The sequence below is a fragment of the Orbicella franksi genome, chromosome 7, assembly GCF_964199315.1.
Source record: "Orbicella franksi chromosome 7, jaOrbFran1.1, whole genome shotgun sequence".
Lineage (NCBI taxonomy): Eukaryota > Metazoa > Cnidaria > Anthozoa > Scleractinia > Merulinidae > Orbicella > Orbicella franksi.
In genome coordinates this window covers 17,121,397-17,137,388 of record NC_138151.1, presented here as the reverse complement: position 1 = coordinate 17,137,388, position 15,992 = coordinate 17,121,397, and the positions used below count along the sequence as shown (strand labels likewise).

The following is a 15,992-nucleotide window of genomic DNA, read 5'->3' as shown; positions in this document are numbered from 1 at the left end:
AGCGGCCACCCCTTCAAATTAGCTCTTGGCCCTAGCGGGGAGGGTGCCCCTAGCTTGCATGTAGAACCGCGGTATCTTCAACCGTACTAGGTAGGGTACCCCTATCCCCCCGAGGCACCCTCTTTCGATGTAAACGGGCCCTTAGTATACACCACACAAGCTGAATAATTAGCGGACCAAAACGTTATTTTATGTGACAAGCGGTCGGAAATTTTGAAATCTCTCGGGCCGGCTGCTCGGAGGTGAATAGTATTTGCTAATCACCTCCGAGTTAACCAATCAGAGCGCGCGAAAAGTACTATTCACTTGTGTGGTATATACTAAAGCGCTTTATTTCAGTAATACATTTGATAAGATCCTTTCATGTATGTACCAATGAATTGACACCAGAATGAGTGGTGATAAAAAAAAATCTCGTAACTTGGGCAATCGCGTTTTTTCTTTGTTTTTCGTTCTCGTTTTCATTATTCGCCCAATTAAATTCCCTATTCTTCAGTGTCAGATCATTTTTTAGCCTGAAACGCTGGCTCTAAAATCCAAGAAGAGCTTTGTACTTAGCCTCAGGTAGTTGTTTTATTCAAGAGTGGAGTCTTTTTCCAAATAAACAGCGAGAAACCTACCAGGTCGAGTGAATCGACATCTACACCCTTACCACTCCCGTCCCGACTGAAAACCGTTAGCAACAAACAAAGGCAAGGTGGAACTTAACATATCACTTCGCGCGAGACCTTTTAAGACAAAACGAAACTAGGCTTTAAGTTCAATAATCATAATTAAAGTTAGAAAAAACTACACATTTAGTTATTATATATCTGGTCCAGCCAGAATAGTGCTTTAATCTTGCTACTTTTCCATTCTCTGTCGTACAAAGCAGTTTCACATAGGTAATTATGCTAACGACATTGAGGTGAGGAAACCCTGCATACTGGCCATCCGTGAGATTACAGTCACAAGTGACCACTCTCTAACTCCTTACCCACCAGGGGCCTACCTACCCTCTCCTCCCTCACGTCAATTTATTCTATGCAATTTTATTGACTAAAGAAAAACTATAATGCCTTATGTACATCCAGGATGAGAATATAATAACTATATCTGTTATATGCCTGATTATCTTTGCTCTACACAGTGTGCTTTATATACAATATTCTTGGATTAATTTTAATTGTTAAAATGGCATCTAACTATAGGTTGCTTAGATAAACTTGGTCCCGCCAATAAGCTCAACATTAAATACATATCTTACACAATTATGCAGAGAAGCTGGCCGATCTGCAGCCAGAATGACAGAATTATCTACATTCAATGCACTGAAATTCTTACAATGATATACTGCTGTTAAAAAGGTTTTAACTTCTGAAGATAACCATGCTACTGTCTTGTGGCTTTCTTATAAAATTAGCTTCTTTCGATTAAATTAATCGCATCCACAATACAATGCAAGTTATTACCCCTTGCCACGAGACCAGATGTACCTGCATCCGGAACGTCACGTGACAAAGAGAATCCGCTGGCTTCTTGGTATGAAGGTGCTGCTTCCTTTACGCATGCTCCAACGCTCGATCGTTGTGATTGGCTGAAGCGTTTTCCATTGTCTACTTTGCCATCCCAAGATGAACGTGTCTTCCCCATCACTGGAGAAAGACGCCGCTTTCTCGAATCTCGGCAACCAAGAAGATCAAAGACTTTGTAGTTATGGGAGTTCACTGCGCTGTCATACGGGACGGGAGACCAGCGGCTAAACACCCTCTCGCTGTGGGCTTCAAGTGGTGGGGTGGGCGGCTGTCCTTTAGTTTGCGACGCATGAGAGAAGATAACCCCTGGACCTTGGAACTCTTGCCTGGAAAATTTTTCGCCTATGAAAGCATCCAACTGCTCCCTGCAAGACAGATTCTGTTGTCTTTCTTCCGCTAAATCTTGTCGTAAGATGTTGTTACTCTCTCTAAGTTGCAACACTGATCGTTGAAGGCGCGTTAGGTGTTGAACGGCTTGTTGCAGAATGGCGGCTTTCGTTTGCTTCTTTTCTGTTGGGGGAAGCAGTCGTTTTAAGCTTGTGAATCCTGAGTTGATATTCTGCATTCTTCTTCGTTCGATCATGTTCGCGTTGAGCCTCTTTTCTCTCTCCGCGCTGCGATCGCTTCTGGTTACAGATCTGCGAAGAAATATGCAAATGAAATCGGAAAATAAGAAGCTACAATTTGAGTAACCCGCTACAAAACAATCAACTAATCATTTCATCAGTCAGTCCGTCAATTTTAGTAAATGAAAAAATTAAATATTTAAATAACGACGTCGATCGCAGGTTAATGTTTGGGCGCCTAAATGGTAAAACCCAGTTTGACACTATTTCCACAGTATTGCTACAGCAAAAAGGAAAATAAGCATTTGTACCCAGCTTATAGAGCCTCCAAGCAAGGACCAAAATTGTTTTTGTTTTTAAAACAGTACACTTGTATAAAACTATTTAAACTGAGAAAAGATATTAAGCATTACGGTATAAGGGCCTTTATACTCGTTTCGGCTTGGAATATTTATTTCGATCCGCCCAGTCACTGGCTAATTCAATTGCAAAGTAACTGTCGAGGTCATGAAAGTTTCTGAAAGTTGAGCAAACTTTTCTACTGTGCTGCATTTCACTGTCGTTAAATTTTCTTAATTCGGCGTCCGGCCTAAGTTGTTCAGAAAGGGCAGATTTCATTTTATAGCAGTTTGGTTTGTGCTAATTGCCAAATGCTTTCAGCTATACGCCGGAATATCAGTTTTGTTCCGATACAGAAATCGATCGCGCTGACTGCAATCGGAGCTAGTTCACAAGTAACAGGAATCCCTCGAAATGTCGGCGAGACGATTCTTGTTCACTATCGTTGATTACTCTCTTTGCAGCTTGACTGCATCAGCTGCATGTGGGGCTAGATTAAAACGCCAATTTTGCGTTCCAAGCATCTAAAGCTCGACGTTTTAACACAGAGAAACAGATGATTGCATCTTGATGAATCAAAGAGTTAATACTCGCCTGTGTTCAGTTCCTTCGTATTCTTGAAAATCCATGGCCTTCTTTGCTCTAAACTGGGATGAATTTCTAGAGAAACTGATCGATCTGTGACCCAGGTGGATTGCTGAAAACAGCAACCGATGGAGTGAACATCAATTCCGCAGAAGAAAATATAATATTCGTGCTTCAGTATACGTTTTGCAATGCACAGCATCAAAAAGAATTTAGCAATTAACGACAACGTTGCCGCAAAAATTTGCTCAACAATAGATCAGGTGACACAGTTGGGCGATTGGACGTGGTGCTGTTTTGCTAATCACTCCAGATCATGAACAGCTACATTCAAGGGGCCCAGAAGTGCAATCTTTATAATCTCATGAGTGCGGCAAAGCGAGAATTTATTCACCGTTCCTTGATAAATTGGCATGGCAATTATACTACAATTTGAGCAAATCAAAGTGGCTGTGAGACACTGAACTTGGAAAATAAATTACGAAAGGGTGTTATGAGGCATCGCTCATTAAGGAACTACTTGTGATGAGAGGGCAGTCTAGCTTTCGAACAAGCCCATAAAGCCTTTTTTCCATTCCGCTGATCTCTCGAGTACGCGAGTCGGGTCTACAAGTGTGCGCGGGATCCTTTCTTGAACAGTGGCTAGTAATTGAACCTATTCGTTTTAAGTGGTATCTTTTAGGGGTCTAATGAAGCTCAAGCAACGTCCTCATTAGTCTCCCTTAGGAGTTCAATTCAAATTTTCCGACGAGCATCTCTTGCCTTTTCATATGGGAGTCCCCCTTTCCAAATGTCTGACGGGAAGTGAAGGAGTGATGGAGGGAAATCGTTCTACCACTACAACTTGGAAAATAAATCTTTTCCAAGTTAAAAACGGGGAGTCGGGGCGGGGAGGGGGAGGGGCTCCGTTCCCCCTTTCCGTGCGCCTCAGTTCCCACTCTTTTTCTAACTCCTCTTTCTAACTCCTCTCAATGTTGCGAAATTGTTTCAATTTCTCACAGATAATTTGGGAATCCTTCTTCTTACCTTTTTCCCGTCTCCTTCGGCAGAGTTTCAGCCCACTGACACTCGCCACCCTTCCCAATTTATTTATTATGCTATTGCGGTTTGATCCCTTAGTCTTAGGAGTCTCTTCCCTGAGAGGGAACTCCCATATCAAACCTTTTAGGAATTTAAAAAGCGATTTTGGTACCTCTTAGGGTGTTCAGCCTCAAAAGGTCCACAGCGAGAGTTTTTGCGGTATCTTTTAGGGTATTGATTGATTGATTGATTGATTGATTGATTGACTGATTAATTGATTGATTGATTGATTGATTGACTGATTAATTGATTGATTGATTGATTGACTGACTGACTGACTGACTGATTGATTGATTGATTGATTGATTGATTGATTGATTGATTGATTGATTTACTTACCTTTATTTATACACGGGTAAAACATCAGGACTTAAAGTAAATACTAAAATTGCATTAATTACATTGTTAAGATACTAATCTACTACTAATTAAATCTAATAACAACAAAAATAAAAACAATAGCGAAGTGCCTGCCTTCCATGAATGCCGTGTGATTAATTATCTTATTTAGGGACCGTTCATTTTTTATGAGGGAGGGGGGGCTGGTGGGATTTGGGAAGCACCATTCAAAAATCGCATGACCCCCCCTCAGCTTACCAATTTTTTCACATGGCCCCCCCTTATAGCGGACATTTTTTGGGATGACCCCCCCCCCAAAAAAAAAAAATTGAACAAACAATAATTAGATTTCAACTTTTTTAATATTTCTCTTTTATCCCCCTACTTCACGTTATTGTGTTCACTATGAAGACAATATTTACAATCTCTATACGACAGAGAGCTGTTGTTTAAAAAACAAATCAAAAGAAAGAGAAGTCAATTTCGGATCTCCTAGTTATGGCTCTCCCTGAGCGTGTGGCATTTGGCCTCTAATTGGCATCTTCCTCATCTGAATTGATGAATGCAAGAATGACGTCACTTAAGTCATCTTCTCCCCCAGAGTCAATGGCATCACTGTCATACTCCTCATTGTCACTTTCATCCGTTTCACTGCTGTCAGCACTTGCCCTGTTGTCATTTTGTGTCAATGTCCTGGCATTTCTCAGTGTTGGTTGGCCAGCTCTTAGAGGACTCTTCTGCTGCAAGCATGAATGTCTTACAATTGTCTTTACTTTCTCACTCTTGCTGCTTTTCAAATGCTGCTTCAGCCCGTGGTGGTTTGAATACTTGTTTAGTTCTGGAACACGTAGCTTTTTAAGCTTGGTTAGATCTTCGCACAACTCAGTCCAAGGATAATCCTCCTCACTACTTAACTTTGCCTTTTCTTCTGCTCTCTTTTTCCTTTTAAATTCCAGCACTTCAAGATGCTGAAGATAATTCACCACAAACTTCGATTTGACAATAAACTTATCTGCAAATAGAGCAACGCTGTCTGGGTCAGATAAAACCAGCCTGCCACTTCCATGCTCTTTCTTCTTTATATTGTTAATCCAATCGGGGAAAGAGCGCATTACTAATGAGCATCATGAAAGAGGCTCATTCCAAAATGCGCAATAATGGCGAAAGCGACGAGTCGTTTAAGAAAAGGTTTACAACTGAACGATCCAGGCAGTTTGACATCTTACAAGCAAAAGAAGCAATTTTTCTAGGTGCAGATGGCTGTTCAGAAAGGGCGAGTGAGTTTTCCATGCAAGGGTACCAGTTGAAGCCCACGGTGATGGAAGAAAACTGAACTTCTCCATCAAAGAGCACAGAGCAATGGTGGAAAAGTTGAATGTCATATTGAAAGATGTAAAGGAACACGATTCCACACTCTTTCAGTCCAATGGGCTTGCTTTAAAGCAGGGCGAAGAATTTGCCCATAGTTTTAATGTAAAACAGATCAAATGTACAGAAGCTAAGTTGACGAAGGTCACGCAGGACATGGAAGCACTAGAAAATAAGAAGAGCAATTATAACAGCATATTCAAAGGCATACTCAAACAGCACATCAACAAAAGGAGAAGGAAAAAAGAAAACCGCAGAAAGTCAAATGAAGGAAAGAGGAAGCGGACTGAAAACAACGTCCAACGAGTTTATGGAATCTGTGTTGGAAACCCGCTAGGAAATGATCTTCCACAATGCCTTGTGTACCCTCCTAGAACGGCCGTCCCGGTAGAGTGTCTTAAAGTTGAGGATGTTGCCACGTCGATATTTAGAAGAGATGGGCCATACATCGCACAGCTCTTGGAAGGGAATTATTTCACCAATGCTGCAAGAAGCAGAATCACCACCAACCTTGAGCGGGAAGTCAGAGATTATGTTTACACCTTCATGTACCCTGAAGAGTACACTCTGACGGAAAGCATTGCTGCTTCTTGCAGCATTGGTGAAAGAGACTCCCATAGCAGCACAAGCGGCGACGAAGAACTCGACGACAGCGGAGATGAAGATGAGTGCCAGTGAAAGTTGCATTCGAAAATAACAGTGTTAAATTTTCAGTAGCTACAAATGCTTTTTGTCGCCAAACGTTTTTTTAAAGCAGAAGGAAAGTTTGTAATAAATTTGTATCCTGCCTTCTATGTTTATTCTATAGCAATTTTTTTGATATTCAAACATTATGCCATTTTAAAGTTTTACTAAAATATTTCACGTGACCCCCCCTTTTTCCCTTATTTTTTTGGAATGACCCCCCCCCTCGAAAGCCATTTTTTTCGCATGGCCCCCCCCCCCAAATCCCACCAGCCCCCCCTACCTTATAAAAAATGAACGGTCCCTTATTATGAAAAAGGAAACCCCTGCAGCCGGATTTAAAACTAGCAAGAGTTTGGGCTTGCCGCAGATTGGTAGGTAAGCTGTTCCCCAGCACCGCACCACCATAGCTGAAACTGTTTTGTTGTTGTTGTTGTTGTTGTTGTTTTGTTGTTTTGTTTGTTTGTTTATTGGTGCGGGGGAGTGGAACAGCTAGTTTGCCCTCACAATTCCTAAGAGAATAGGTAGATATTGCACTCCGATCAGTAAACATTGATTTCAGATAATCAGGGGCGAGACCATTAAGAGATTTATAGACCATAGTGGCTGTTTTTAATTCTCGTTGAAGATTAAGTTTTTGCAGCCAAGTCTAACAAAGAGATCATCCGCATTGAGCGGACAATATGACAGGGGATAATGTGTCGTTTTAGAATCGGTACCTCTTAGGGGTAAAAAAAAATATTAACACATGCCTTGGTACGGTTTAGGAGTTCTTTTGAAAATTGCTAACGAGCTTCCCCGTCCTTTTTGCATGGGAGTCCCCGCCACCGGGGGCGAGACAGTGCAGTCAACGCAAGGTCAAAGTCAAATGGAGGCCTGGGTCTGTGTGCATGAAATTTACCCGCCATTTTGAAGCATACCTCTTTTAGCTTGAACGGGGGCTCACCAATCGTTCCCATTAAGTGGGTTTTGTCACTATTCGACTGTTTGTGTCGCACTTTCTTGTGTTTGTGGAGCTGGTTACAACTCATCGAACATGACAAATTGGCGGGTACGCGATGCAGTGGCAGAGGATGTCCCGGATATTATACGAATGATAAAGGTAATGAAATCTGCGTCAACATTTCAAATAGAGTATTAGCAGGTATTAGGTGGTTTGAGTAGCATGATAGCTAGCAGGGCGCATTTATACTTCAGTAGTACTGTACTCAGTTCAAATTCTTAGCGTGTGCACGCACTAAACTGCTCTGTAAAGGGGTAAGGTTCCCAGTTTCCGTAACATGAAGCGACTAGAAGTATTTCTACTCTCCCCTGGATGGGATGCCCTCGGGGGGCCGGGGGGGGGGGCGGATTACTCCCAGAAAAATTGGATGGAGGTGTGGCCCGCCTCCCAAAACCCTTACTCTATTTATGACCAAAATCTGTGATTTTTCCTACTCTATTTAAGACCTGAAAAAATAGCTTCTACTTCGATTGTGAGCTCAAGATTTCTAGTTATAGTTGACGAAGGCACAGCCCGACTCGACCATCATGCATAGAAGTCAAGAGCAAATAATCTAATTGTTTTAGTATAAATCTACTACTCGTTCAAAACTTTGTCCAAATCCTCTTCACAGACACTTCGAAAACGCCCAGTAGAGTCCGTCATTTTGTTAACAAGGGTACACTGCTATGCTATTCACTATCTATCACAGAATAGATAGTGAGTAGGGTAGCCAATCAGAGAACGGCATTTGTGATAGAAGCCTAGTAAATTTATAGTAATAAAAGATATAAGGTTCTAGAGTGCAAAAACCATACCCTATATATGACCAGAACTGCTGAAACGCCTACCCTTTAGGGCTGCACAAACTTATATAGCCCATATAAGGGAGTACTCCACCCCACTGGGGGAATGCTAGTCCATCGCAGGGTTACCCCCAGCATTAACTTCGCCAGTACCCATTTATACACCTGGGTGAACTGAGAGGCACTGTGAGAGTGAAGTGTATTGTCCAAGAACACAACACAATGTCCCTGGCCAGGGAATAACGTGGACCGCTTGATCCGGAGGCGAGCACTCTAACAATGAGGCCACCCGGTCTCCATGAAAAATTGCACCGTGGTACTATTATAAACAGGTTTGGCAGGATCCAAATGGGCTCCTGGGTTTGGAAAACATTATACAATTATTTTGATGGATGAGTAAGCTTGGGGGTGGGGGGTGGTTGTTGCTCAGAATTTCATGGGTCGAGTGGCTTGAGAGTTTTACATTCAAAATAAGAGTATTTTTGTCAGTTTTAAATTAATTGCTGATGTAACTGGATTCTATTTGGACTTTGCAGGATTTAGCTGTATACGAAAAAGAACTTGAATCAAGAGTAAAACTTACTGAAGAAGGTGCTGTAGCATTAGTTTTTATCTCCAGTTTATGAACAACTGTTATTAACATTCAATGCATTTTTTCCTCCTTTTCATTGGCCAAGAGTTCACCACATGTCCTGCAAATAACTGCCTACAAATAATGGTCTGCTCATGCAATGTACAGTCCAAATGTGTTTTGCTGCAAATAAGATTCTGATCATGTGTAATTGTAACCACACTCTGGGGCCTCGCTCTTGGGTGAAACATGGCAGATTGCTTCCCTGAGTTGTCAGGGAGTGATTTAATAAGAAAACAAACTTGGTGATCAAATGATACAACAATTATTGAACTCGGTTATCACAAAATATCATGATTTCAGTGTCAGTTTCTCGCAGATCAATTATATTAATAACTGATCTGCTAGCCACTGACATTAATCAATTTTTTTTTGCTCAACCTCATTCAATAATTCTTAATTATCAGGATGTAGGGGAAAAGGCCTGCTAAATTACTGCAAATGTACACTAATTCTAGTAGGTTTAGCTCCATTTTACAGCAGTTTGTCAGACTGTTTAATTTGAGAACACGTGTTCTGGGAAATTGTTGGAGCAGTCTCCCAAGATGGTTTATCATAGGGGGTCATACATTCTGCCATTCTGCTACATTTTGTCACTTCAAACCTGCAGACCACTTTCATTTTCTCACAAAGACTGAAACTGCCCTACTAGTAGGACAATTATTATGATCATAACTGCCAAAGTAAAATAGAACCTCTTCCAAAGTGTTTGGAAATTACTATGACAATGTTTGGATATGTGATCTTTATTAGCATAGTTTTTTTACAAATTTCAATTTCTCCATTTTCTCCTTAGTTTTTGTATTGATACTTGAGAAGATATATCAAACACTCAAGACAGACTGTTTGACCACATTTCTAAACACTCTGTTATGGCCATGTTTTCAACTCTCTTCTCAGTGTGTGGAAAGTGGTCAAACAAGGTCTTTTGTATCTGATATATTACTCTCAAATCTGCTCTCAGGGTGCATGTGCAATAATGGCTCAGTCACAAAGATACAACAACAGAATGCCAACATAAAATTCAGATCTCATAGAACAGCAGTTCCCAATTAAGGTTAGACATACTCGATCAGTTCTTGTAGGAGAAAACAGCAGATGAAGAAAATTGCCGACCAGAAAATAGCAGACCAAACTAATTAAGGCTCCACCCATTCAACCATCAAAATGTATTTAATATCAAAAAGTTTCTCCTATGATCAGTTAAAGAAATGAATTATGGAGGAAAGTACTTTAGTAACTATCAATCTGGCCAGGAGGTTTTGCAATCAACCTGGCAGATTCAGTCTGATCTGTAGCAACAATCTAAGTTATTTGCAACTGATCTGTTGTAATAATATCTTGCAGAAATGTTGAGAGATGGATTTGGAGACAAGCCATGGTTTGAATGCCTTATAGCAGAGGAGATACATTTCAATGAAGGAAATAATTGTTTACCAAAGAAAAAGCCAGTTGGTTACGCATTATTTTTTTACATCTATTCTACATGGGAAGGCCGGTCTCTATATCTAGAAGACCTTTATGTCAACCCAGCTTTTAGAGGTAAAGTAAACTACAGACATTTATTGATATTTTGCATTAGAAAACAGTTCTAAGAAAATACGCGCACTTATTGGTTAAAAATCTTGTTTCTATAACTCTATAGAAACACAGAACTAGCATGAGCTGTTGACGTAATAATGGTGCGAGCAAAGAGAATTTACATTTTGATAATCAACTTGAAAAAGCTGTGGAAACACTTGCCTGTGGCTTGTTATCCCACAGCATTTCGCATTCTCCGAAACTTCCACTCGTGTACATGTTTTCTATTTCTTAAGTAATGTATGTGTAATTGACGTTGTATAACCTTTTTCAATTCTGTTACCCTGAGTGTCACGTACAGTCTTGAGTCAACCAATGTGGCTCTGCAGTCTGAATACAACTCTGCAGGGCTGTCATTAAGTTTTGAGTCACCTGTAGCCTTGTTCTCCACACCCATAGTAAACTTGTTACTTTGTGGTTGAATTCTATTAAAAAACACTCAGGTAATTTCACCCATAGCATCAGGGAAAAATCAAGCATACTCGGCCGTAACAGGTGCTACAGGTTATGGCCCTTAATGACTGCCGTGCACTGTTTAGTAATAATTCACCTTTGGCAACATTAATATTTACAGCCACAGCAGCACTCCGTGACAGTATGAGATTTTACATTTTGTTGCCTGGTAAGGCTGGCTTGCCAAAAAAATAAATATAAACTTAAGGCTCATGATTTCTGGAGCAATGTTCTGTCACAATTTCCTCTGCAATTTCTGTGCACTCACTCTACAACCAGATCCAATTTCAGCACAATTTATCTGAGATATTGCTACAACTTCTATGTAAAGGACACACGAACCATGAATACTTCATTGTTTTTGAATGACTATAAAATAAAGGCTCTTCATGTAATGTCTAATGTTAGAATTTTTAAAGTATAAAAACACTAAATGCTCTTGTTAAAAGGAAGAGCCTGCATTCTATGGTCACTAAAATAATGTAAAAAATAATAGCAAGTGTTCGCGGTTTGAGTGTCCTCACTGTAACTGATAAAGTGACTGCTCAGGGCATTTGTATGAGAGCATGGGCAGACATTTAATAGACAAGGATGGCAGTTAAGTTGCTTTTTGTTTGGAAAATTTCCTCAATGAGTCTTTGCTGCCAATGAAGTATGAACGATCAGTTACTTAGAGTGGTTTTGGAGGGAGTTCTAACTTCTCATCATGCTCAAAAGGAGCACTATGGTCACCAGTACTAATAGACAATTATTGGATGAGATTTTTGTGATATCCAGAATAATCAAGATTGAGGTAGGGGTTATCAGCCCAAGCCTTCGGCTTCGGCTGATAACCCTTACTGAGACCTTTCAGATTATTCTGGATATCACAACAACTGAGTCTAATAAGTGTTTTATTATACACTGAACAGAGAAAAATATGGAAGTCATGTTTTTGCTTCTTCACTGAGAGAAACAAGCAAGCAAGCAACACGAAGCGCGTAAACTTGACATGATTACCCTTAGAAATCATGCACCGTGGTCATACATGACATGATTACCCGTGACCTTGAGTGTCCTTGACATGATTATTGTATAATCTGCAGCTAGATGACGTCAGAGGCGCTGATTTCAAAACTTCACTGTACGCTCTTGGCCAATCAGAAAAGAGAGAGTGAATTCAATGTATAATAATAACTATTATTGGGTAACAAGATAATTATCTTACAACTCTTATAAAACAATAAAGCTTGTTCTTAAGGAACAGTAGAACATTTTATCTCTCATACACATGTTTTATATAGTCAGTGTTGGTTCATCTAAACACTGTATTACAACTGGACAGCATAGTTAATGTGGCAGCAACCTCTGGCACTGCTCAAGATTAAGACCCCCTCTGGTTTTACCTCAGTCTCTTAACTGATGGACACCTTCCAAAAGTGACAACTTATGCTCGGCATTTGGGGCAACTACTTTATATGGGAGGTATGACTTTGTTTTCTTTTCAACAGGTAAAGGTATCGGAACAGACATGTTAAGAAGAATTTCTGCGGTAGGTTGAGATTTAAAATAAAAATTCCTAATATTTTAAGTGTTTTCTTTATTGTTAAAAAAGAATGAGAAATAGTCCATTTCCAAGTCGACTTTTGCCTCTATGTCAAAATTAGTCTTCGTGCGAAACCATCCATATGAAAATGTGTTCCACCTTAGCGGTTCATTTTCATGTATTAAAGTGCCTATGAAGTAAAAAATAATTGCTACTTATTTGAAAGGCTTTTCAAAGTGAAGAAGAATGGCGTTTCCCTTTTTGGAATATCTTTTTTCATTCTAGAGATATTTCCGTTTTTGGATTATGCAAATGAGGAAAGTGATGACGTCATAGGTGGTTCCACTTGAACAGCAAAACACTGAATCAAGAATATCTCTAGAGATATTGGAGCAGTGTTCTTCAAACTTGACACCACAAATGTGCATCACGAAAGAAACAGAATGACACCTTCTGTGATGTTGCCATGGCAACACTTTTGGCTCCAGTCTCTTTCTGTGAAAAACGAAATATGCCAATTTACAACCCTTCGAAAAGGGACAGAGGCGCTTGCTCGGAACACACATGATTCCCATATTTCCTAAACTCTCCACATTAGATTGTTGGGAGTGGATGATCCTTGTTTAAGATAAAATCTGGTAATGTTACTTTTAATTAAAACAGGACCAGTGACATAACTGTTGTCATGGCGACGGCACGACGGGTGTCATTTTGTTTCTTTTGTGATGTACATTTGTGGTGCCAAGTTTCAAGAACACTGCTTTAATATTTCTAGAGATATTCTTGATTGAGTGTTGAACTGTTTTAGTGGAACCACCTATGACGTCATCACTTATAATACAAAAACGTGAATATCTCTAAAACGAAAAAAGATATTCCAAAAAGTAAAACACCATTCTTCTTTACTTTGAAAAGACTTTCAAATAAGCAGCAATTATTTTTTACTTCATAGGCACTTTAAATAAAACTCAATATGAAAGTTTTTGCCCAGGGACTCGTTTTTAGACCGCAAGTAGTCTCTTTTTTGCACAAAAATCCGTGGGAAAGAACCGAAAGAAAGATTTCCGAGCAAAAGAGAGACTGCTCGCAGTCTAACTCGTTTTGGCACAAGATAACTTGGAAATGGCTTATTGAGACTGAGTTGGTCTTTCATGCTGTGACAATACATGTACATGTACCATAAAATTCAAAACAATCCCCATAAGAAGGGGTTCGATAACAATTGCCATGGAATAACATAACATAACAATAGCATGACGAGGTTCAGTGCCCTCCATATCCGAGCCAGAGGTTCATGTATAAAACGCTTGACAATAAGTGAGAGTAAAATGACGAAAAATAAAAGGAATTAATGTAGGTAAATGTTAATCAAATTCAGAGTGTATATTAAAATTATAAAAATTGAATTTCTGAGTTCCTCTTTTCTTGTTCCTCTCTTCTTTTCGGGGAGGGGGGTTGCGGGGGGGGGGGGAGGGGATTGGGGCTGTTTAACCGATCTAGCTCGCTGGATAATATAACAAGGCTTTGTTAGAAGATAGTTTACCTACAGATCCAGCTCTATCCTGTTGCTTTACTGTTAGCCGCCATATCAGGTCAGTGACTTGATATCACAGGATATCAGGACAGTAGTCACGGCTTCTGATTGGCTTATTGCGAATTTGGTTGTAGTAATCATGAGGGATGGGTAATTAAGCATCCGTTTTTGATCACTTTATAATTTCAGATAGCTGTCGAGAAAAGTTGTGTTAGAGTAGACTGGAGTTGCTTAAATTGGAATAAAACTGCCAAGGATTTCTACGGCAAGCTCGGAGCAGTATGTCTGGATGAATGGCAGTTGTATCGCTTAACCGGAGAACGTTTGCTGGAATTCGCTGGCAAGAAACATAAATAGTGTCTTTAATGGTGTCAGTGAAGGGCGAGGAATACGAAATTCCGAGACCTGGAGAACCTTGTTTCAATTCAAGACTGTGACGTAAACAATTTTAGACTCCGAGACAGAAAGAAGCATAGAAAAATGAGACTTTCTGAATTAAACTCACAAAGGATTCCGAGAAAATCGAGACCCACGATTTTCTAGATAGCATTTGCTACACTCTCTGCTCCGCAAAGGCTTTATAGGAGAGGAGGATGTGAAATGGAAGTGAGAAGGCGTGCGGGGGACAATGGAAAGAGGGAAAGGGCCTCTCTTTTCTCTTTCCCCTTCCCGGCGTTCCCCGCGCGCTTCCTTTATACCCCCACACTTCCCAGGCTCCAATCCACCAGATTACACGGTCAAGGCAGCACGAAAGAGGCCTCTGTGTAGGAGAGATTCGCTACCTGTGGGGAGACACGCATCGGTGATGGATCAAAAACCCTCGTGAGGAAAATACTGTACGAAGAGTTGTGCAACGTGTGTCTATCAAACAATGACACGAATACAGGAAAAAAAAAAATGACACGAATACAGAGAAGAAATTGCACGAATACAGGCGTGCCTACCGAAAGCTGTTGATCAGAATTCCCCATGTGAAGCTATGTCCAAGCGACAACGCCTTTTTTAACTGATGGCCGAGATCTGAGATCCGCCAAATTTGCTGAAAGCTGAGAAATTATCGAAAATTTAACCCATTCTAGCGCCCCCATTTAGACCCTCAGAAAATGCTCACAATCTGTTGACTTCAAGTATACTTCACACCTTGTAGTTATTGTGAATTAAATATATTTTGGACGCCGTTGCTGTCTTTTGCGCGTGAAAAACTTAGTTACGAGGTCGACATTTTAATTTTTTTTTTTTTTCCCTACTGGATCCATGCATCGCATGAACAGGCCTTCAGTCGGAAATAGGGTGAGCGAAACAAAGCACGAAGGAGACATTGCTATCTGGAATCCGAGTCAGTATCAGAAGACTGGTAACGAATCATTTTCACTTTCTCGATTCCCTGAAGTCTGTAAAGAACAAGCTGGTAAAGAGCAATTTTTAAATAATTGGATAGATTGAAATAATAGATAAGCATTTGTGAAAATTATAGATTTCTTTGGCAACGTGAGCACTATTACGACAGAATTCCTTTTACCTCGAAATGAATCGAAATGACAATTGAATCGCGTGACAGAGTCACGCGGTAACGCTAGGATTACGTGAGACTCATTGCAATGAAATGGCATTACATGAGAGAGCCCTTTATAAGATGTTGTCAAAGGCGATCTCGGGTATTTTTCTGAGTAATCCCGGAATAATAGAAGGGAATAAATATCCCAATTGGAATGCTGATACTTTTTAGTCTGATAATATCAAAAAACAAAGACATGTTTATGAAAAAAATACTTTCCAGATTGATGTAGTAGTATTACATGACGAAATGAGATGCAAATTGAGTTTGCAAAGGAAATCTTCGAGAAAGTTCTGAAGAAATTGTCGGGGCTCAGCAGGCCAAACAATGTTTATTTGACGGATTCGAAACTGAAAGTAATAAATGCATTTTTGTTTGTAGCTAGGAGATTAATACGCGTCCCAAACAAACAAATGTACCAGCAGAGTCAAAGATACCTTATTTGGGTAA

The 15,992-nt window shown here is 40.1% G+C and overlaps 2 protein-coding genes across 2 annotated transcripts; one reads left to right on the top strand and one right to left on the bottom strand.

The window, feature by feature from the left end:
• Positions 1-796: 796 nt before the first annotated feature.
• LOC145493254 (uncharacterized) lies at positions 797-3,185 on the bottom strand. The gene is made up of 2 exons (XM_081472676.1): positions 3,014-3,185; positions 797-2,152 (listed from the first exon to the last, which is right to left on the bottom strand). The coding sequence occupies exons 1-2, from the start codon at positions 3,046-3,048 to the stop codon at positions 1,399-1,401; spliced, it is 789 nt and encodes a 262-aa protein (XP_081328802.1). The 5' UTR covers positions 3,049-3,185; the 3' UTR covers positions 797-1,398.
• Positions 3,186-6,786: 3,601 nt separating this feature from the next.
• On the top strand, positions 6,787-15,922 carry LOC145493824 (thialysine N-epsilon-acetyltransferase-like). The gene is made up of 5 exons (XM_081473297.1): positions 6,787-7,577; positions 8,800-8,854; positions 10,242-10,436; positions 12,419-12,459; positions 14,177-15,922. The coding sequence occupies exons 1-5, from the start codon at positions 7,512-7,514 to the stop codon at positions 14,342-14,344; spliced, it is 525 nt and encodes a 174-aa protein (XP_081329423.1). The 5' UTR covers positions 6,787-7,511; the 3' UTR covers positions 14,345-15,922.
• The last annotated feature ends 70 nt before the right edge of the window (positions 15,923-15,992 follow it).